This window comes from Nelumbo lutea, chromosome 5, assembly GCF_056320005.1.
Source record: "Nelumbo lutea isolate HS-2025 chromosome 5, American lotus-T2T, whole genome shotgun sequence".
NCBI classification, from domain to species: Eukaryota; Viridiplantae; Streptophyta; class Magnoliopsida; order Proteales; family Nelumbonaceae; genus Nelumbo; species Nelumbo lutea.
In genome coordinates, this window is record NC_142688.1 from 38,531,223 (window position 1) to 38,552,665 (window position 21,443).

At 41.3% G+C, this 21,443-nt stretch overlaps 1 protein-coding gene across 4 annotated transcripts in view; it reads left to right on the top strand.

Annotated features, from left to right (window-relative positions):
• Positions 1 to 20,207, top strand: part of LOC148851824 (uncharacterized) — a 42,709-nt gene extending 22,502 nt beyond the window's left edge. For 3 of the 4 annotated variants that reach the window (XR_016098753.1, XR_016098752.1, XM_088942855.1), the window contains 5 exons: positions 18,880 to 18,966; positions 19,070 to 19,169; positions 19,285 to 19,486; positions 19,603 to 19,646; positions 19,732 to 20,207. Coding sequence is in view for 1 of the 4 variants with exons in the window: in XM_088942855.1 (XP_088798981.1) it covers positions 18,880 to 18,966; positions 19,070 to 19,169; positions 19,285 to 19,486; positions 19,603 to 19,646; positions 19,732 to 19,818 (520 nt within the window). In the remaining 3 variants the exon portion in view is untranslated. The remainder of the gene's footprint in view (positions 1 to 18,879; positions 18,967 to 19,069; positions 19,170 to 19,284; positions 19,487 to 19,602; positions 19,647 to 19,731) is intronic. The other variant, XR_016098751.1, reaches the window with a different exon arrangement.
• Positions 20,208 to 21,443: the final 1,236 nt, after the last annotated feature.

The window sequence follows — 21,443 nt, forward strand, 5'->3', positions numbered from 1 at the left end:
TGGTATCAGAGCATTCGATCTAGGGTTTCTCATGTGGAATTAATTCAGCCGACCACATAAGAATTATTTAGGGCTGAGTTTTTTTCATTTGACTGATTCTTGGAGATTACAAGAAGTCTTCAGCAACTATCCAAGGATTGGAAAGTGCTCCTTGTAATCAGGAAGAATCAGAGAAGAATTAAGTGATCATGGTTAGGTTTTTGATCAAGATTGGAGGTGCCAATCAGATTTTTTGGTTCTCTCATCAAGATTGAAGTTGGCGATCAAGAAGATTTTTCTCCGAGATCAGTTCTGTTTCAGAAGTTTCTCGGGTTGATCAGAATCAAGATCAGTTTTGAGCAAACTGAAGTTGGCGATCAGAATTTCAGCAAGAACTTTTTGAATCAAGATCAGGTTTTTTTTCTCAGAAATTCCTGGGTAAGGTCTTATTCCTTCTTGAGGGCAGCAACAAGGATAGCTTAATTTGTGAGGTACGGCTATATAGATTTTTTTTTTCTTTTTCTCTTCTAGGGTTTTAAGAGAAAACCCTGAAATCCAGGACTGTTACTGTGTCTGGATAAGAGATTAGACTTGTTTTTAAGTTTGGCTGCTATCAGATTTCTATTCTCCGATCTTTGTTTTTGGAGTTCTGTACCCAGGGCAACTGCTATTAGTTCTCAGATTTAGTAGGCTGATTGATACAGTGATACAGTGAATTGGAATTTTTTTTCTTTCTCTAAATCTGATTTCTGCTTCTAGACCTACTATCGTTAGTTTTTTTCAGACCCAGTAGGCTGATTGTTACAGTAAATAGAAGGTGTTTTTTGCTTAACCGCTAACCAAGAATGGAGTTCAAGCACCAAGGGGAGGGTGTTTTTGGGACTGGTTCAGGTGGTATGACTGAAAACACCTTCCAGATTACAACCGTAAAGTTTGATGGTTCAAACTACATAGAGTGGGCCCAATCAGCCATGATGGCCATTAGGGAAGAGGAAAACTGAACTATTTGTTGGGAGATGTGAAGGAACCAAATAAGGAGGACCCCACTTATGCTAAGTGGATTCAGGAAAATTATTTGGTGATGACATGGCTGTGCAATTCCATGCAGCCACACATCAGCCGAAATTACTTATGGGAAAAAACAGTTAAAGAAACATGGGATGTTGTGAAAGAAACCTACTCTTAGCACCCTAATGTTGCTAGGGCTTATGAGCTGAAATGTGAGGTTAAAAATCTTAAGTAAGGTGAGAAACAAGTTTCAGTTTATTTTTCAATCTTGAAATCCCTATGGCATGAAATTGACCATCTTGAATCAATTGAATGGGAAAGTAAGAAGGATGTACAGATTTACAGAAAGCAGATTGAAACTAATAGAGTGTTTGAGTTCTTGGACCGTCTAAATTCGGAATATGATATTGTGAGGCAGCAACTGTTGACAAGAGATAGTGTAACTCTGTCCTAGGCCTATTCCTTAGTGCACAACGAAGAGACTAGGAGAAAAGTTATGCTACAACAATGGCCTTTTGAATCAGCTTTGGCAGTAGTTAAGCCCACATCTAGGAGTGATAAGGAAAGAGACATGAAGAAGGAAGTTAAGAAGGACCTAGTATGTGAGCATTGCAAGAAACCTAAACATACTAAAGAGACATGTTGGAAGTTGCATCCACATCTAGTTCTAGCAAAACTCAGAAATAAAAAGGGGAATGCAAATATGTCTGTTAACACTGATAGTACAACCTCATCTAGCACAAGAGGCAATCCTCTAGATACCTTAGTTGCTGCCTGAGCTGCTCTAATTCAGCTGGAAAATGAAATTGGTAATTCAACTCCACCTCCTTAGACACCATCAGTACCTCCTACCTTAGCTTTTGCTCATTCAGGTAATCGGGCCTCAGCTCACCATGCCTCAGTTACAGGTAATACAGAACATTCATGGATAATAGATTCTAGAGCATCTGATCGTATGACTGGATTGCCGTCACTATTTACTACCTATTACTTATCTTTAGGCAGAGACAGTGTCCATTGTTGATGGCTCCCTTGTTCCTATTTCTGGCATGGGAGACATCAAGTTGTCTAATGCTATTTCCTTATCTTCGGTTTTGCATGTTCCTAAGCATAGTACTAAATTGCTTTCAGTTAGTAGCATTACAAAAAACTAGAATTGTTCAGTAACCTTTTTTCCGGATCGATGTGTTTTTCAGGATTTGGAGACAAGGAAGGTGATTGGGATTGGCCATGAGGCAAATGGAGTCTATCTGCTTGGAGGGAGTCCTCGTTGGGGAGATAGTGAGATTAAGAGGTCTTGTGTTTCTCAGTCTGTTGATCAGGCTATGCTTTGGCATAATAGGATGGGTCATTTATCTTTTCGGGCTTTGAAGAGTTTGTTTCCTAGTTTATTTGAATCTATCTAGATGTCTAGTTTGAAATGTGAGAGTTGTGAACTTGCAAAACATTACAGGACAACCTATTCATTAAGTAATAATAGAAGTAATGTTCCCTTTGAAATTGTGCATACTGATGTTTGGGGACCTTACCATACCATTGCCATGGGGGGGTACAGATATTTCCTTTTGTTTGTTAATGATTATACTTGTTTTTTTGTGGATTTATCTCATGCGTTCTCAAGATGAGGTTCCAACATTAACTCGGATCTTTCATCAGATGATTTCAACCCAATTTAGGGTCAAAATCAAAATTTTTAGATCTGATAATGCGAAAGAATATTTTGCAAACCCATTAGCCTCCTATTTGCTTGAACATGGGATTATCCATCAGAGTACTTGTCCTCATACACCACAGCAAAATGGGTTGTTGAGAGAAAGAATAGATACATATCGGAGGTAGCCAGAAGCATTATGTTTACTTCCAATGTGCCTATACATTTCTGGGGGGATGCTGTTCTTACAACAGTGTATCTCATCAATAGGATTCCTTCAGGGGTTCTTGACATGAAATCTCCATTTACCCTCTTATATCCTGATAAAGAGTTATCTACCATTCCCCTTAAAACCTTTGGTTGTACATGCTTTGTTCAGATTCTTGGCCCTCATCGTTCCAAGTTTGATCCTAAGGTCTCAAAATGTATTTTCCTTGGTTATGCACAAACTCAAAAGGGACATTGTTGCTATGAACCTACTTCTGGGAAAAGATTTGTCTCAATGGATGTCACTTTCTTTGAAGATGTACCCTATTATCCAAGGGTTTCTACTGAAGGGGAGAGTAGTAAGGATGGGGTTAACTCGTCAGAAGTTCCTTTACCTATCCCATTAAGTGAAGAGGGGTGTAATGGGGATGGCTGTCAGAGATGCAAGGATGTGAGAGTCTATCATAGATGATGGAGACAGGTGTTGATTTCAGACATCAACAGTGCAGGTTAGTCCCAGTTTCCTCTGCAGATTCAGATCCCGGTACCACAGTAGCCTCAGTTCCTTCTGCAGAGCCAAATCTAGGTACCATAGATACTACAGATGAGAGACATCCCACCATGGAGCCTTCACCTTCATTAGATGATCTTGATCTTCCCATAGCAGTTCGTAAGGGCAAGCGTCGTTGCACCACATCCACAACTCACAACATTTCTCGGTTCTTGTCCTACGATCATTTGTCTCCCTCCTATAAGTCTTTTCTCGCATCCATTGTCGATGTTCTCATTTCCAGAACAATACAAGAAGCATTGAAAGTACTAGAATGGAAAGATGCAATAAAAGCAAAAATAGATGCCCTCATCAGAAACAATACTTAGGAGATAGTTGATCAGCCTAAAGGTAAGAAACCAGTTGGATGTAGATGGGTATTCACTGTGAAACATAATGTTGATGGTTCTATTGAAAGGTATAAGGCCTAGTTAGTTGCAAAAGGATTTACTCAGACATATGGTATTGATTACTTGGAAACTTTTACACCAGTAGCAAAGATGACCACTATCAGAGTCTTATTATCTCTTGCAGCCAATTACTCTTGGCCGTTGTATCATATGGATGTTAAAACTACCTTCCTCAATGGAGACTTGCAAGAAGAGGTTTACACGCAGTTGTCTCTTGGATTTTATGGTACAGAGATAGGAAAGAAGGTTTGTCGGTTGAATAAAGCCTTGTATGGACTAAAACAGTCCCCTAGAGCTTGGTTTGATAGATTTAGACAAGCCCTTGAAAGGTTCGTATATGTATAGGCCCAATCAGACCACACCTTGTTTATTAAGAGAGTGGGTTCTTCCTTAACCTTGCTTGCTGTATATGTGGATGATATTTTAGTAATAGGAAATGATAATACTGAGATTGAGTCCCTTAAGCAATTCCTTTATCAAGAGTTTGAGGTAAAAGATTTGGGAGAACTATGCTACTTTTTCGACATTGAGGTAGCCAGATCCAAGCATGAGATTTTTGTTTCTCAAAGAAAGTATGTTCTTGACCTGTTGGAAGAAACAGGAAAGTTGGGTGTTAAGCCTCTTGACACGCCCATTGAACAAAGCCACAAGATCAATGCAGAGGGTGGAGAACCCCTTGAAGATAAAGCTATGTTCCAACGGTTAGTTGGAAAACTTCTCTATCTTTGTCTCACTCGACCCGACATCAGTTATGCAGTTAGTGTAGTTAGCCAGTATATGCACTCTCCTAGGACTACTCACCTCCTTGCAGTTGAGAGGATACTAGCATATTTGAAGAGGTGCCTAGGTAGAGGCATTTTATTCAAGAATAATGATCACATGAAGATAGAAGTTTTCACATATGCTGATTGGGCTGGGTGTGTTGATGATCGAAGATCTACCTCTGGATATTGTGCTTTTGTAGGAGGTAACATTGTCTCTTGGAGGAGTAAAAAACAAAATGTTTCTTATTCCAGTGCTGAAGTTGAATATAGGTCCATGGCAAAATGGTGTAGCTGAGATCCTATGGTTGAGATCATTATTTGAGAAGTTAGGTATTGTTTATGAGAAACCATTGATGTTATATTGTGATAATCAAGCTGCCACCAATATAGTTACATCTCAAGAAGTATGTCTTCCATACATCACCTCCGACATGCAGCTAGCAGACCTTCTCACCAAGGCGGTTTCAAGGAAGAAGTTAGAGGCAGATCTATGCAAGTTGGGAATGGTCTAGGTCCATTTCCAACCCCATTCCATTTTGCTCCCCTCATCTCTTCACTCCATCATTCCTTAACCTTCGACAAAAAATCTGGATGTGTTAACCACATATTCTCAAATCTGAATGGTCTAGGTCCATTTCCAAGAGGTTCTTGTCCTATTTCTATGGGGCAATGATCAAAGGTTATCCTAGGTAGAGCCGTAGCTATCAAACCTCTCCAATGGCTCTCCCAACCCTCATTAAAAGGAAATCTATCAAGTTTCGAGCAAGTTGGATTAGTTGGACCAGGTGAAGATATTATGTAGTAAAAAAATCTCTTGTAACTCACAGATACTAGTTGTGATGGCTTGACTGGGATTATTTGACTAACCTTATTGCATTAAGCCCCCCCCCCCCCCTAAATACCAAGGACCTTCCTATAAACCTTGAATACCATGGAGCTCCTCCCATAACTCATTCCTCTCTCTATAATTATTTGGCCCATACACATTTGTTAGCACCCAAATGAAGCCATCTTCCACATCCTGAATTTTAGGGATACAATGAAGTTTTCTATTAGCTCTTCTATTGGTTCTACGAAGTCCTCCCTCCACAAAGTTACTATTCCTCCCAAAGCTCCCCATGACGGAGTTGAACACCATCTTACCCCTCTTACTTTCCAAATCTCTCTGACCCACCTCCTATCCAGTTCAACTATTTTCGTCTCTTGTAACATCACAACATCAGGTCTTTCTCTCCTAAGTAATTCCTTAATCAATCTCCTTTTCCTGGCACTACCCAAACCCCTCACATTCCAACTGATTATCTTCATTAACCTTCATGAATTTAGCCCTCCAAGATAGTATTTTCCTTCATTTAGAAACCTTTTCCTTTCCCCTCTTCCACTGAATTCAATATCCCCTTCAATGTCCATTATTAGTTTCTCTACTTTAGACTTTTTCTTCTTTTTCCTACCCTTATTGCCCATTGACTTCCTAGGCGGCCCTTTATTTCCTGTTTCCTGCCCCAATCTATTGGGCCTTGCATCTGATTCAGGGTTTTATGGAATCACCTCTATCATTTCCTCTTTTTGTTTATATTCCTCTAACATGGTACAAATCTGCTCCCAAATACGTTCTAGTTCCTCCTGTTGCCTCTCTACCAACCAAACTCCCTTCTTAGTTCGAATTCCAGCATTAACATTCGTCACTTCCCTGCTGTCACTTGGTTGGCTAAGTTGAAATTCTAGGATATCTGTTACAGGCACAAAACCCATATTAGTATCTAAAACCAAATGGACAGGCTTACCTGAAGGTAGCAGAGGTGGTTGCTATCACCTGAGTTTAGAGACTGCTGTAGTATTTGGTTGGTGACTGAGAGTTCAGAATTAGAGATAGCAGTGGGGGGAGACATAATGGCAGCAACAGGAGATGGTTCTAGTGATTAGAAACCGAGTGTGATGATCCCTTCCGATTATTTGGGTGTGCAGATGACCTCCATTAAACTTAATGGTAAGAATTATGTGCCATGGGCCAAGTCAGTGGAAGTTTTCCTCAAGGTAAAGAGGAAAGTGAAACATGTGAAGGAAGATAAACCATTAGCTGACTCTTTAGGGTTTGATGATTGGGAACAGGAAGATGCCCAAATCATGACATGGTTATGGAATAGTATGGAACCCAAAATAAATACCAACTTTATGTTCTTAGATACAACTAAGGACATATGGGAACATGCCAAGAAGCTTTATTCTAGGTAGGATAATACTACAAGGGTATATCAACTCTATCAGGAGTATTTCAATCTGCAACAAGGGAATAAAACCCTAGAAGAGTACTATGCCAGTATGAAGAACCTTAGAAATGAACTCTGTCTATCATACCCTCACTCCAGATGTTAAGGTTCAACAACAACAGAGGAAACAACTAGATGTCACTAGGTTCTTATTGGGGTTGAAATCAGAATAAGAACCAGTTAGGGCCCAAATATTGGGAGGCTCTACTCTTCCTACACTTGAAGTTTTTGCACGGCTTCGTAGGATTTCTTTGGGATCTACAAAGAATCCCACACAGTTTGACAGATCGGCATTTGTGATAGCCAGAGGATGTGGACGTGGTACTAGAGGGGGAGGACATTCCTCCCGAGGAGGTCGTGGTGGTCGTGACTCAGGGGGAGGTTGTGGTAATAGAAAAAGTAACTCTACAAGGAAGTATACCCATTGTGGCAAGGACGGACATTCGGTGAATTTCTGTTATGATCTCCATGGCCCTCCTTTTACATGGGCTAATCATGCAGTAGCTGGTGGGGTTGATGTCAGTGATAACCAACGGGCAGATCTAACACCCTCTACATCTACATTTATTTTCGAGAAGGAGATGGTGAGTGTACCGCGCGATGAGTATGAGAGGTTCCTCCAGGCTACTTCACAACATACTACAGCCACCCTTGCCCACTCAGGTATAGCTCGTCTGGTATCCAAACCCTCTCCCTGGATTATTGACTCTGGAGCCTCTGATCACATGATCGGGACTCCAGGTGTGTTATCTTCCCTCTCTGAAACTTCCACATCCCAAACTGTTACCCTTGCCAACGGTTCCTCTTCTCTCATCTGTGGTGTTGGTAATGTTGACACAACTCTTTCTTTATCATTTGTTCTATATGTCCCTAAGTTTCCACTCAATCTTATGTCTGTTAGTAAATTAACCAAGACTCTTAATTGCTCTATTACATTTTTCCCTTCCTTTTATGTTTTTTAGGATCTCAAGACGAAGAAGAAGATTGGTGGGGGGCATGAGGCTGGTGGATTGTATTACTTTGACGGTGGTGGATCGTCAGTTGCACTTCAGACTTCACTCACTCCTCTATAGTGGCATTGCCGACTGGGACATCCATCTCTCAAGGCACTCAAGATCTGGTTCCGTCTTTGAGTCATTTGTTGTCTTTACAGTGTGAGTCGTGTCAGTATGGGAAACATCGTCAGGTACCCTTCAGTCCTAGAGTTGATAGTCGTATGTTGAATCCTTTTGCTTTGGTTCATTCAAATGTTTGGGGTCCGATTAAAATAGTCTTATAATGGTTACAAGTATTGTGTCACTTTTATTGATGATTGTTCAAGGATGACATGGATTTACTTAATGAAAGAAAGGAGTGAATTATTTTCCATTTTTCAAAAATTCCATGCTGAAATACGTACACGATTTGGTGTTTCAATGAAAGTTCTTCGTTTAGATAACGGTTGTGAATACTTTCTTACTTCCTTTCAACAGTATTTAGAGCAGCATGGCATCATTCATCAAACTTCATGTGCATCCACTCCTCAACAAAATGGGGTGGCTGAATGAAAGAACCGTCATCTCCTTGAAACTGCTCGGTTTATTCTTCATCATATGAGTGTTCTTAAACGATTTTAGAGTGACGCTGTACTTACTGCGTGTTTTCTTATTAATCGGGTGCCCTCCTTCATTCTTCATGGTCGGTCTCCCTTTTCTATTTGTTCCCCACCCTGTCTCCCTTTCCATTAACACTCGCATCTTTGGCTGTGTGTGCTTTGTTCACAATCTGAGTCCTGGGATAGACAAGGTGGATGCACGCTCTATTAAGTGTGTCTTTCTTGGCTATTCTCAGACTCAAAAAGGGTATAAGTGTTACAATCCCATTACTCGGAAGTGCTATGTTTGTCCTGATGTCACATTTTTTGAGTCTGTCCCCTTTTTCTCGGGACTTGAAGCATTGGTGTCTTCACCTTTGCTTCATCTTCCTCTTCCAGTCCGTGATCCCGTTCCGGTTGTTCCAGTTGGGGTTGACCCTTCACCTCCTCCAGTGCAGATCCCTACTGAACGACCACCGATCCGGTGCGTGCATACTCACCGACAAACACCGGCTCTTCCAGCTTCTACCTTGTCTGCGGATCTTGTTGTTGCTCTTGTCGCAGAACCTTTAGGACTTGATCTTCCCATTGCTTTACGGAAAGGTAAAGGTAGTTGTACCCTTCATCCCATTTCCAATTTTGTTTTAGTCTCTCGCCTTTCCGCTTCACATTGCTAGTTTGTTTCACTGTTGTCATCTATTTCTATACCTAAGAATGTCCAAGAGGCTCTTAGCTCACTTGGGTGGTGGCAGGCAATGAAGGAGGAACTCTGCCCTTCAGCATACTCGAACGTGGGTTCTCACTACTCTTCCTCCTAGTAAGCATGTTGTGGGTTGTAAATGGGTGTATATTGTTAAATACTTGCTAGATGGTAGTGTGGAGCGTCTGAAGGCCAGACTTGTTGCTAAAGGTTATTCACAGTTGTATGGGGTGGATTATATGGAGACCTCTCCAGTGGCTAAGATTGGCTCTGTTCGTGTCTTAATTTCCCTAGCAGTTATGTATGATTGGCCCTTATTTCAACTTGACATTAAAAATGCCTTCCTTCATGGTGACCTTATGGAGGAGGTATATAGGGATCAACCACCTAGGTTTGTTGCTTAAGGGGAGGATGGTAAAGTGTGCAAATTGAAAAAGGCAATTTATGGGTTGAAACAATCGCCTCGTGCTTGGTTTGGGAAGTTTAGTGAAGTGGTGAAGAATTTTGGAATGAAACAATGCCAGGTTGACCATTTGGTGTTCAGCTATGATTCAGAAGTCGGAAAGATTTTATTAATGGTCTATGTGGATGATATTGTCATAACTGGTAGTGACAAATTAGGGATCGATAAACTAGAGGTCTTTCTGCAAAACCATTTTCAAACAAAAGACCTTGGGTATAGAAGTTGCTAGATCAAAACAAGGTGTAAACCTGTGCCAAATAAAATATGTTCTTGATCTGTTGGATGAAATAGGATTGTTAGGTGCAAAATCGGTTGAAATTCCCATGGAGCCAAATTGTAAGTTAAGTAGTGATACAAGGGAAATATTTGATGATCCTGGAAGGCATAAACGGTTAGTGGGGAAGCTGGACTATTTGACTATCACGAGACGCAGTCAGTGTGGTGAGCCAATTTATGCAGAACCCTCGGATACCTCAGTGGGATGCAGCTTTTAGAATTGTAAGGTACCTGAAGGGAGCTCCAGGCCGTGGGTTATTGTACAAACCAGGAGGAAGACTTGAGGTAATTGGGTATACAGATGCAGATTGGGCAGACTCTTTGTTTGATAGAAGATCTACTACAGGTAATGCACATTTCTTGGAGGAAATCTTGTGACATGGAAGAGTAAGAAGCAGGCGGTTGTGGCAAGGAGCAGTGTTGAAGCCGAATATAGAGCCACGGCACACACTACATGTGAATTAGTATGGCTGGGGAATCTCCTACAAGAAATTGGGTTCTCCATGGATAGACCAATGAAATTGTACTGTGACAATCAAGTTGCACTCCACATCTCATCCAACCCTGTTTTTCATGAGAGAACAAAGCACATAGAGATTGATTGCCACTTTGTGAGGGAGAAGGTCCTTACTGGAGAGATAAGCACAGAACATGTGGGCTCAGGTGATCAATGGGCAGATTTGTTTACAAAAGGCTTAAGCTCAGGGAGAGTGAACTATATATGTAACAAGCTGGGATCATATGACATATTCTCCAGCTTGAGGGGGAGTGTTAGAACTAGCCGAATAAGGGTAGATTAGTCATTTTATTTTTGTTAAGTTATGTGCTTATGTGGCAGTTTTAATAGAGACTTCCTGCCCCATACTTAAGTGGGGGGCAGTTTAATCTTTGTACAGCTAATTAGAGGCTAATTCATATTAGGGTTGACTGATAGGGTTTATGCTATCAGATTCGACTGCTCCTTTTCTTCTTCTTCTTCTTCTTTTTCTTCATCTGGTTCGAACTGCTGAAGCCACTGAGATAACAGTTTGTTTACTTAAGAACTCGCTCAATGGATTTAAATAAGTCCCAAGAACATGGTTTGAACAATTTAAGGATATCATTATTAATGTTGAGTTTTCTTAAAACCAATATAATTTATTCACTTGTCAGTTGTCACAATTCTAATGGATTGACATATCTTTTCGTATATGTATATGACATTTTACTTTTGGGAAATGATGTAGAAGGTTTTTGACATCTACAACCAAGGTTCAAAATTTCGATACAATAATGCCCCGTATCGGGTGTACCAGTAGCTCCTTTGATACCCCAAATAAGGGGTGTTTTGGATTTTGAGCACTTTCACGGGGTAGGCATGCCTAAAACCGACTTCCCTATACGCTTGTTCGTGCATATTGGGTGCATTGATACTTTGAACCTTGTCTACAATAGTGGTTACATAGGTCCTTTAAGATAAGAAGATTTGGGACCATTGACATAATTTCTAGGGTTCGAGGCCCATTCATTTCTTGGGTTTTCTGTTAATTGGAGGAAGTATGCCATGGATTCAATCATGTTGGCTCATTTGATAGAAAAGAAGCATGTGGACACCCCATACTTTTTTTTTGAAAGGTAAGGTAAGTTAAGAATTTATTGAAAGAAAGAGAAGGTTACAACAACTCCCTGGTACAACTCACCGGAAAAAGAGGAGCACTCATTCCAGATTCCAGACTGACTGAGAGTGAAGCATCTAAAATACATTTTGATGTTTAAACTAAGGTCTAACTGACAACCAAATGGTCACAATAACAGCTGTAGGTATAGTGCTCCGGATCAGCTTCCCTTTTCTCTTAATGCCAGTCAATTTCCAGCAGTAGAACAAATCCTTGATGGAACTAGGCATGACCCAGTCGACCCCAACAGTTTTAAGAAAATGAACCCAAAGCTTCATAGCAAAGTGGCAGTGGAGAAAGAGGTGGTTGCTTGTCTCTGGTGCTAATCCAGACATCCCACAATTCAGATCAGGGATCTGCAGCCCTCTCTTATCCAGATTGACTCTTGAAAGACCTTTGTTAAGGATCAATACCCACACTAGAAAGTTTGCCTTGGAAGGGCAGATTGGGTTTCACACCTGTTTTTCTTGGGAAGTCAGCCACCCCAATCTGACTTAGTTTTGAGGCTATAGACTTGACAGATAAAGTGCCATCCGTACTTCACTTCCAAATCCACTCATCCTCCAAATTGACTGAGATGCTTTATCTCTGTAGAACTTGCATGAACTCCATAAACAGTTCCAGCTCCCAGTCGAAAAGATTTCTCCTAAATAGAGGACTCCAGGAGATAGAGTCACCACTCATATCATAGGAATCAGCAACTGAGATATCTGGGTCTGCAGCACACTGATAAAGCAGGGGGAAAACTTCAGCAAGAGGGATAACCATGCACCATGGGCCCTTCCAGAACTTTAGTCTATTTCCTCTACCAATTCTGAAACCTAAACCAGATGAGAAAACTGAAAGGGATTTAAGAATTCCTTTCCAAAGAGAGCAACCACAGTTCTGTAGAGGGTCCAAAAGACCTCGAATCACCTCAATCCACCCCAAACTTAGATGCAATCAGTCTCCTCAATCAAGCATTCCTCTCAGTTCCAAATCTCCACCACCATTTACTAAGAGGGGCAGTACTAAAAGTTTTTAATTTTCTTAAACCCAAACCTCCTTCCTCTGGAGGCAACCACACCTGGTCCCACTTCACAAGATGAATTTTCTTTTTGTCTTCCCACCCCCTCCAAAGGAAATTCCTCTGAAGTGCTTCCAAATTTTTAGCCACCTTGGCAGGGATAGGAAAGAGAGAAAGGAAGTAGGTGGGGAGATTTGAGAGAGTACTCTTCAGAAGTGTCATTCTACCACCAGACAAAAGGTATTTGACCTTCCAAGGGGCCAACTTCCTTTCCATCCTTTCAATTATAGGATCCTAGATCGACACAGAATTACATTCATCTCCGAGGGGTTCACTAGTAAAATTTTCCTTAAATAGTTCGCTGTCTTTATCCTTTTATTGTGAGAATGTTTATCATGCAAAATGGCCTTGGGGATGATTAATCTCTCAAATATATAGTATAGAAGTTAAAATCTGTTAGTGAAGGGGTATTTCGGTCTTTGTACCTGTTGAGAATGCTGATGTGTACTATTATGTTAGTTCGAGTGCCTCTTACTTAAATAAGGCACTTATGCCTTTTCCAATTATATTAATAATATAATAACAGGTCTGGCCGAAACTAGGGTAGATTTTTTCCCTAATTCGAACCAGACCTTTTCTCTTCTTCTTCCTCTTTCTTCCTTATTCTTTCCTCTCTTCCTTCTTGCTGTTTACTTTACTTTTCAGCTAACAAACAAAACAGACTTCTAGGGCAGGCCGAACTTCAACATGGTATCAGAGCCACATTAAACAAATCAGACTTGCTAGAATTCTGTTTTCTGCGCATTCGAACTAGGGTTTCTCTTGGATTTCTCAGCTGTTGGTTGGAGACTGGGAAAAGGGCTGAAAAGGAGTTATCGCCCTCTTCCGTTGGAGGTTTCTATGCCTCCGGTGGTGTCATTGTTGATTGGTTGCTGTGGTTTCTAAGCCCTCCCCTAATTAATGTAGGGCTGGTGCGTGTGGTGCAGTGGTGTTTCATTCCTTCGTGTGGTTGGCCTTTTGGCGATGAGGTAAGGAGTTTTTTTTTTTATGCATAGTTTCTGTTATGGAACACATGAGAGGTGTGGTATAGATCGTATGATGGGTTTTCAGATTGCAGTATGCTAGGGTTTATGCTAGGGTTTATGCTGGTTTGTGTGTGATTCGAAGGGAAGTAGTGTTTACTTAATGGTGAAACTTCCGGTAGCTGTAGAGTAGGGTTTGTGGTGTTACAAGTACGGCTTTCAGCCTTTATTATTGCTGAAATCAGTGTGCAGATTTCGGTGAAGTGTCTGTGTGCAGTGTGCAGTGTGTAGTGCTCAGGATTCAGTGATAAGGGAATTCGGAAATGGCAGATAACAGTGATAGTAAACCTAGTGTGATGATATCTATTGACTACCTGAATGTCCAAATGACCTCCATTAAATTGAATGGAGATAATTATGTCCCTTGGGCCAAGTCTGTAGAGGTTTTTCTGAAGGCGAAGAAGAAGGTAAAGCACATAAGAGAGGAGAAACCCCTCACTAATTCTCAAGAGTACGAAGACTGGGAACAGGAAGATGCACAGATCATCACATGGTTGTGGAACAGTATGGAACCCAGAATCATTGTGAACTTCATGTTTCTTGACATAGCCAAAGAGGTGTGGGATCATGCTAAGAAATTGCATTCTGGTCAGGATAATACAACTAGGGTATATCAACTGTATCAGGAATACTTCAATCTGCAACAGGGAAATCAGAGCCTTGAGGAGTATTATGCCAACATGAGAAATATCCGTAATGAGTTAAATGTCTATCATCCTCTCACTTCTGATGTCAAGGTTCAATAGCAACAGAGAGAGCAGCTTGATGTGACTCGGTTTCTGGTGGGGCTGAAGTCCGAGTATGAACTAGTACGAGCCCAGATACTAGGAGGATTTGCCCTTCCATCTTTAGAGGAGGTGTTTGCTCGTCTTCGGAGGACTTCCATTGGATCTATGGAAAACTCTAATATCTCAGATAAATCAGCATTTGCAGTGTCGAGAGGTCAAGGTGGCAGAAGTGGGGCTTGAGGAGCCCAGCCTGGCCTTGGTGGCAGTAGCGGTCCAGTGTATGACCGGAGTTGTAGTGGTAGATCTACACATATCCGTGGTGGTGGTCGTACTGGAGGTAGAGATTCAGGGGGAGCTCGTGGTAGAGGACGTGGCTCGGGTCCACGGAGGTGTACTCATTGTGGTTTGGATGGACATACTATTAACTACTGCTATGACTTACATGGTCCACCCTCGACGTGGGCCAACCATGCCATGACTAGCGACACTAGTTCCAACTTTAGACAGGAGAACCGGTTAGTTGACTAGATGCCTTCTACCTCTTCAGATGGTCTAGGCAAGGAGATGGTGAGTGTTCCTCGTGATGAGTATGAAAGGTTTGTTTAATCCACGTCGCAGCAGAACACAACTGCCTTTGCACACTCAAGTATGGCTTGTTTGGCATCCACACCCAACCCCTGGATTATTGACTCTGGAGCCTCCGATCACACGACGGGAATTCCAGGTGTGTTTTCATCTCTCTCATTGCTCAACATCACAATCTGTTACCCTTGCTAATGGCTCCACATCATTTATTCGTGGTGTCGGTAATGTTGACCTAGACCCTGTATCCCTATCCTCTGTTTTATATGTACCTAAGTTTCCATTTAATCTTATGTCTGTTAGTAAGCTGACCAAGTCCCTTAATTGCTCCATTACATTTTACCCCTCTATGTGTGTTTTTCAGGATCTCAAGACAGGAATGAAGATTGGTGGAGGGCATGAAGCCGGTGGACTGTATTATCTTGATGGTGGTGGAAGAACGTCAACGACCCTTCAGTCATCTATTTCTCCTCTCCAGTGGCATTGTAGATTTGGTCATCATTCGTTGACAGTGCTGAAGTCCTTGGTCCCTTCATTGAGTCAACTTTTTATTCTAGATTGTGAGTCGTGTCAATTTGGGAAACACCATCGTGTTCCCTTTAGTTCTAGGGTTGATAACCGTGTGTCGAGTCATTTTTCTTTGATTCATTCAGATGTTTGGGATCCTTATAAAGTGATGTCATATAATGGATAAAAATATTTGTTATTTTTGTTGATGACTTTTCAAGAATGACGTGGCTCTATTTAATGAAAGAAAGAAGTGAATTATTTGCCATTTTCCAGAAATTTTATGCCGAGATCCGCAATCAATTTGGTGTTCACATCAAAATTTTCCGTTCTGATAATGACCGTGAATACTTGTCTTCATCTTTTCAAGAATACTTGGACCAACATGGCATTATACACCAAACTTCATGTACCTACACCCCACAACAAAATGGGGTTGCTGAGAGAAAGAACTGACATCTTGTAGAAACGACACGCTCACTCATGCACCACATGAATGTTCCCAAACCCTTTTGGAATGATGCAATGCTCACCTCTTGTTTCTTAATTAATCGGATGTCCACGTCTATTCTTGATGGTCATTCTCCTTTTAGTTTCTTGTTCCCCAACATGTCTCCGTTTCCACTTCCTCCTCGGGTATTTGGGTGTGTCCGCTTTGTCCATAATCTGGGTCCCGGGACTGACAAGTTAGATGCACGATCCCTTAAGTGTATCTTCCTTGGCTATTCTCGGACTCAGAAAGGGTACAAGTGTTATCATCCTAGTTCTCGTTGTTCCTTGGTATGTGTTGATGTTACTTTCTTCGAGTCTACTCCGTTCTTCGTGGGGTCCGATGATTCTACTTCCTCCTCATCCCCTTCCTGTGGCTGATCCTCCTCCTCTGGTTCCAATCGTGCCTACGTCCTTGCCTCCGGTGCCACCATCCGTTGACCGTCCACCTATCTGTCATGTGTATACACATCGTCCACGTGTACCGGTTGCGACTCCTTCGGCTTCATCACCGTCGACAGATCCAGTTCCAGATCCAACACCAGCCTCCAACTTTGATCTTCCTATTGCCTTACGGAAAGGTAAACGCACCTGCACCCTTCACCCTATTTCCAATTTTGTTTCCCTTACTCACCTCTCCGCCTCCCATCGCCAGTTCATCTCTTTGTTATCCTTAGTGGTTGTTCCTAAGGATGTCCAGGAAGCCCTTACCTCTCCAGAGTGGTGCCGTGCTATGGAAGAAGAGCTCTCTGCCCTCCATCATAATCACGCTTGGGACCTCACCGCTCTTCCTCCTGGGAAACAGGTTGTCGGTTGTAAGTGGGTGTATGCCGTTAAGTACTTGCTAGATGGTCGTGTTGAGAGCCTGAAGGCGCGACTGGTTCCAAAAGGGCACTCCCAAACCTATGGCATTGACTACATAGAGACATTCTCCCCAGTTGCTAAGATAGGGTCAGTTTGTGTTGTCATCTCCCTTGTAGCTATGTATGATTGGTCTCTATATCAGCTAGATATCAAAAATGCCTTTTTGCATGGTGATTTGCTCGAGGAGGTCTACATGGAGCAACCACCAGGGTTTGTTGCTCAGGGGGAGGATGATAATGTATGCAGACTTAAGAAGGCTATATATGGACTTAAACAGTCCCCTTGAGCATGGTTTGGTAGGTTCAGTGAGGTGGTCAAGAAGTTTGGTATGAAACAGTGCCAAGTTGATCACTTTGTCTTCAGTCATGACTCTCCGGTAGGCAAAATACTAATGGTGGTGTATGTAGATGATATCGTTGTGACTGGGAATGATAAAATGGGCATTGATAGATTGAAGGCATTCCTACAGGAACACTTTCAGACAAAGGACCTTGGCAAATTGAAATACTTTTTGGGCATAGAGGTAGCAAGATTTAAGCATGGCATTAATTTGTGTTAGAGGAAATATGTGCTTGATTTACTGGAAGAAACATGTTTGTTGGGTACTAAACCGACTGAGACACCTATGGAAACAAATATGAGGCTGAGCAGTTATATAGGTGAAGTATTTGAAGACCCTGGCAGATACCGATGACTTGTAGGCAAACTAAACTACCTAACCATTACTCGACCAAATGTTTCATTTGTGGTTAGTGTGGTGAGTCAGTTCATGCAGAAACCTTTGGTCCCACATTGGAATGCAGTGCTAAGGATTGTGAGGTATTTGAAAGGAGTTCCTGGCCGTGGTTTGCTGTACAAAAGTGGCAGAAAACTAGAAGTAAAAGGATACACCGATGCTGATTGGGCAGGTTCTATGTCTGATAGACGGTCTACCACAGGCTATTGCACCTTCTGGGGGGTAACTTGGTAACGTGGAAAAGTAAGAAGCAAACAGTTGTGGCAAGCAGCTGTGCAGAAGCATAATATAGGGCCATGACACATACTGCTTGTGAATTAGTGTGGCTAAGGAACCTTCTACAGGAGATAGGATATGACATCAATATTCCAATGAAGCTCTATTGTGACAATCAGACAGCGATTCATATCTCTTCCAATCCGGTGTTTCATGAAAGAACCAAGCACATTGAAGTTGACTGTCATTTTGTGAGAGAGAAGGTGCTGAATGGAGTGATATAGACTACATATGTTATACCGGAAACCAGTGGGCAGACTTGTTTACAAAAGGTTTGAGTCGGGGGAGAGTGGACTACATATGTAACAAGCTGGGATTATATGATGTATACTCACCAGCTTGAGGGGGAGTGTTAGTGAAGGGGTATTTCGGTCTTTGTACCTGTTGAGAATGCTGATTGTACTATTATGTTAGTTCGAGTGCCTCTTACTTAAATAAGGGCACTTATGTCTTTTCCAATTATATTAATAATATAATAATAGGTCTGGCCGAAACTAGGGTAGATTTTTCCCTAATTCGAACCAGACCTTTTCTCTTCTTCTTCCTCTTTCTTCCTTCTTCTTTCCTCTCTTACTTCTTTCTGTTTACTTTATTTTTCAGCTAACAAACAAAAAAGACTTCTAGGGCAGGCCGGACTTCAACAAAATCAAACCTAAGATTGAAATTGAATAAGGAACCCCATTTATAATATCTCCCCTATATAGAGGCTGGGATTATTACTGTTCTGAGAGATTGAGAAGTTCTATTTTTCTATTTCTTCCTTTGATCAGGTTCATGTTGGAAGCAATCTACCCTGGACTGGATTGTTTGCGAAAAAGAGGTGAAAAACTTCACTAATAAAAATTATGAAATCCTGGAAGTGTACAAATATTTTACTTTGTAAATCAGCACTATTATTTTTCCAACACAAGTTCTATGTACATAATATTAACTTTAATTGACTGAAAGGAAATATACGTAATAATGCATGTAGAAATTACAAAAGGGCCTGTTTACAAATGAAGCAACTCCTATGAATAAATAAACATCACAGTTGAACTATTACTGTTATCTTTTAGTACTTATTGATACTCAGCTTTGCCTACTTCTTTCATTTTCTTCCACAGATCAAAAATTAGGAGATTGAACTTTAATGGATTTTATACAATGGTTCTGCAAAAAAGAGATGAGTTGATATCTGTGGCCACAGTGAGGTAACTGTTCTGTCTCAATGATTGTTTCCCGTTTAATTTCTTAATCTGTAGGAATTTGTGATGTTCATAGGCATCATTTGTGGTTGCCGTGTTAAATTTTCAGGGTCCATGGACAAAGGGTTGCAGAGATGCCTCTAATTGCAACCTGTTTTCAACACCGCCAGCAGGGTATGTGCCATCTTCTTGTGAATGAACTGGAGAAGGTAACCTTCATCTATCCCAATAATTTTGTGAAGAATTCATTCTTTTGGAGCGGCTGATCTGAATATGATATTAAACTTTGATGTCATGAGACATACATTGCTTTGCAATTTACAGATGCTATCTAGATTGGGAGTAGAAAGACTTGTCTTGCCGGCTATTCCTCAGCGAACACAAACCTGGAAGACTTCCTTTGGGTTTACAGAGATGCCAATTGAGGACAGATTAGATCTTATGGGTTATCCCTTACTGGGTTTTCAGGGCACCACGATGTGCCAAAAATTCCTTCCCAGGTCTAGTAGAATAGTCAAATCAAGAGGTACAGTTGGAACAGTTTTCTTTTTCGGTCATAATAACATCACTCTTTAATTCAATAGGTATTTTCTTCACTTTATTGTTTGTTTTATCTTGTTCATATTGGTGGAGTTTCTGCAGGCAAGTCCAGAAGATCAGGGGAGAGGCTTTTGGAAAATTTTGTGGTATTCTGAACTTAGCTTTCACTTCATTCTGGGTATCATGGTCTCAGGTTAGTTCTGGTGATTTAAATTAATTTTCATGCTGCAGGAAAATTATGTGGGTGATTGCAAGCAAAGATTCAGTGGCTTTTGCTATGAGCGCAAACTGAGGAAGAACTTGGGGAAGAGAACATAGAGAGTTCTGATGGAAATACATAAAATGTGCAAGCACGTTTAGAGGTGAAGAGCGCTGTCTAGCGAAGGTATGGGTATATATCGGTAGCTACCTACTGCTCAAGCAAACTTTAGTTGATTTCTATTGTGCATCCAATTGCTGATGCCATGATTCTTTTTGTTTTTTCCTTGTTAGCTTAGCCTCGGGTTATATATAGGTTGTACAGTGCTTTAGCGGGGAAAATTTTAAAAGAAATTGCAAATGACCGTTACCCATATGTTAATTTAAAGCAATATAGGGGACAGGATTCAGGAATGGCTGTACATAGGATAAGCTAATTTATCATGTACAGTGGATAATTGTCAAGTTGAATTAGTTCTTGAAAGCAAGCTTTTTGCTCCCAGTAGAAATTTAATAATGCAGAGCTCTCTGTATTTGTGCACCAGCCCGGAACTTTGTAGTGTGAGGGTTAGCACTAGCAGTTGACCATGGCGCGACACAGGGTGGAAAGATGATGACTGGCTGCAAACTAGTTTGCACTTAGAATATGAATCTGTGAAAGATTCATATTTCATAATGGTCCAGCCCTGCCGAATGAAGGGGAGTTTTTACACCACTGGATTGGTGTAAAATGATGTGTGAACACAAGATGGGGGGGGGGGGTGGGTATGAGTGTTGAATAGATTCCAATCTGACATTAGATAAGTCCCTGTAATGAGTAGATTCCTATCTGACATTGTCTGTCTGTGTTTGGAGACGAAAACGGAAACGCGAGTCGGGAAAGGATCTGATTTCCGCCTTTAGACTTCTAGGCTCATTAGAGATCCAAAGATGCATACAATGATACAAGTGAACAACAATTTGCGAAAAACACCAAACAAGAAGGGTCCAGTTACGGTATATATGATATGCATAGATCAACTCGGCATCTGTGATTGAATGTTTTACAGATAAAAAAAAAAAAGTTTTACAGTAGTCGAAAAGCAATTCCCTGGAAACATCGACTGTGATTCTATGAACAGAAATAAGACTTTTAGAAAATACAAATCCGACAACTAATAGAAACAGCAGGGGCAAGAGATGGACTTGATGTACTTGTTCCGAAAGCCTTTAAAGGGGCTGCTCAAGCAGTGACTAGTAGTGGAAGGACTGGAGGGGGTTGATGGAGCCCCCGGCAGCTATGTAGTAGAAAAACTCCACGATGACCGACCAGATCATCTTCACTCGACCTCTCTCCGGAGGCATCGTCGGAGAAACGTCTGCGTACTGGAGCTTGACCGGACCGCGAGTTGAATCTCAGAGCTTGATGCCTCTTCCAACGTCAGGCTCTCTCTCTCAGCGTAGTTGTGAGTGAAACAGGGTCTCTTTTACGGGGAACTTAAAATTGCAGAATGCAGATATAAAGTGGAGAGAAATCGGAGTTAAATAGAAGTAGGAACTCTTTTAAGTTTAGCAAATTGCAGATAGATACTCTGTAATTTGGGATAGTTGCACTTGTAGGGCTTAAAATTTTCGAATGTTCTATTTTAATACCTGGAACTACCAGACATATACATTCCAAAGTGAGAACTCTTTATTTCGCTGCCGGTTTGCATCGGAAAGGTGAAGAAGATGGGTTGTGAAGATAGAGAATAAAAACGTGGGCA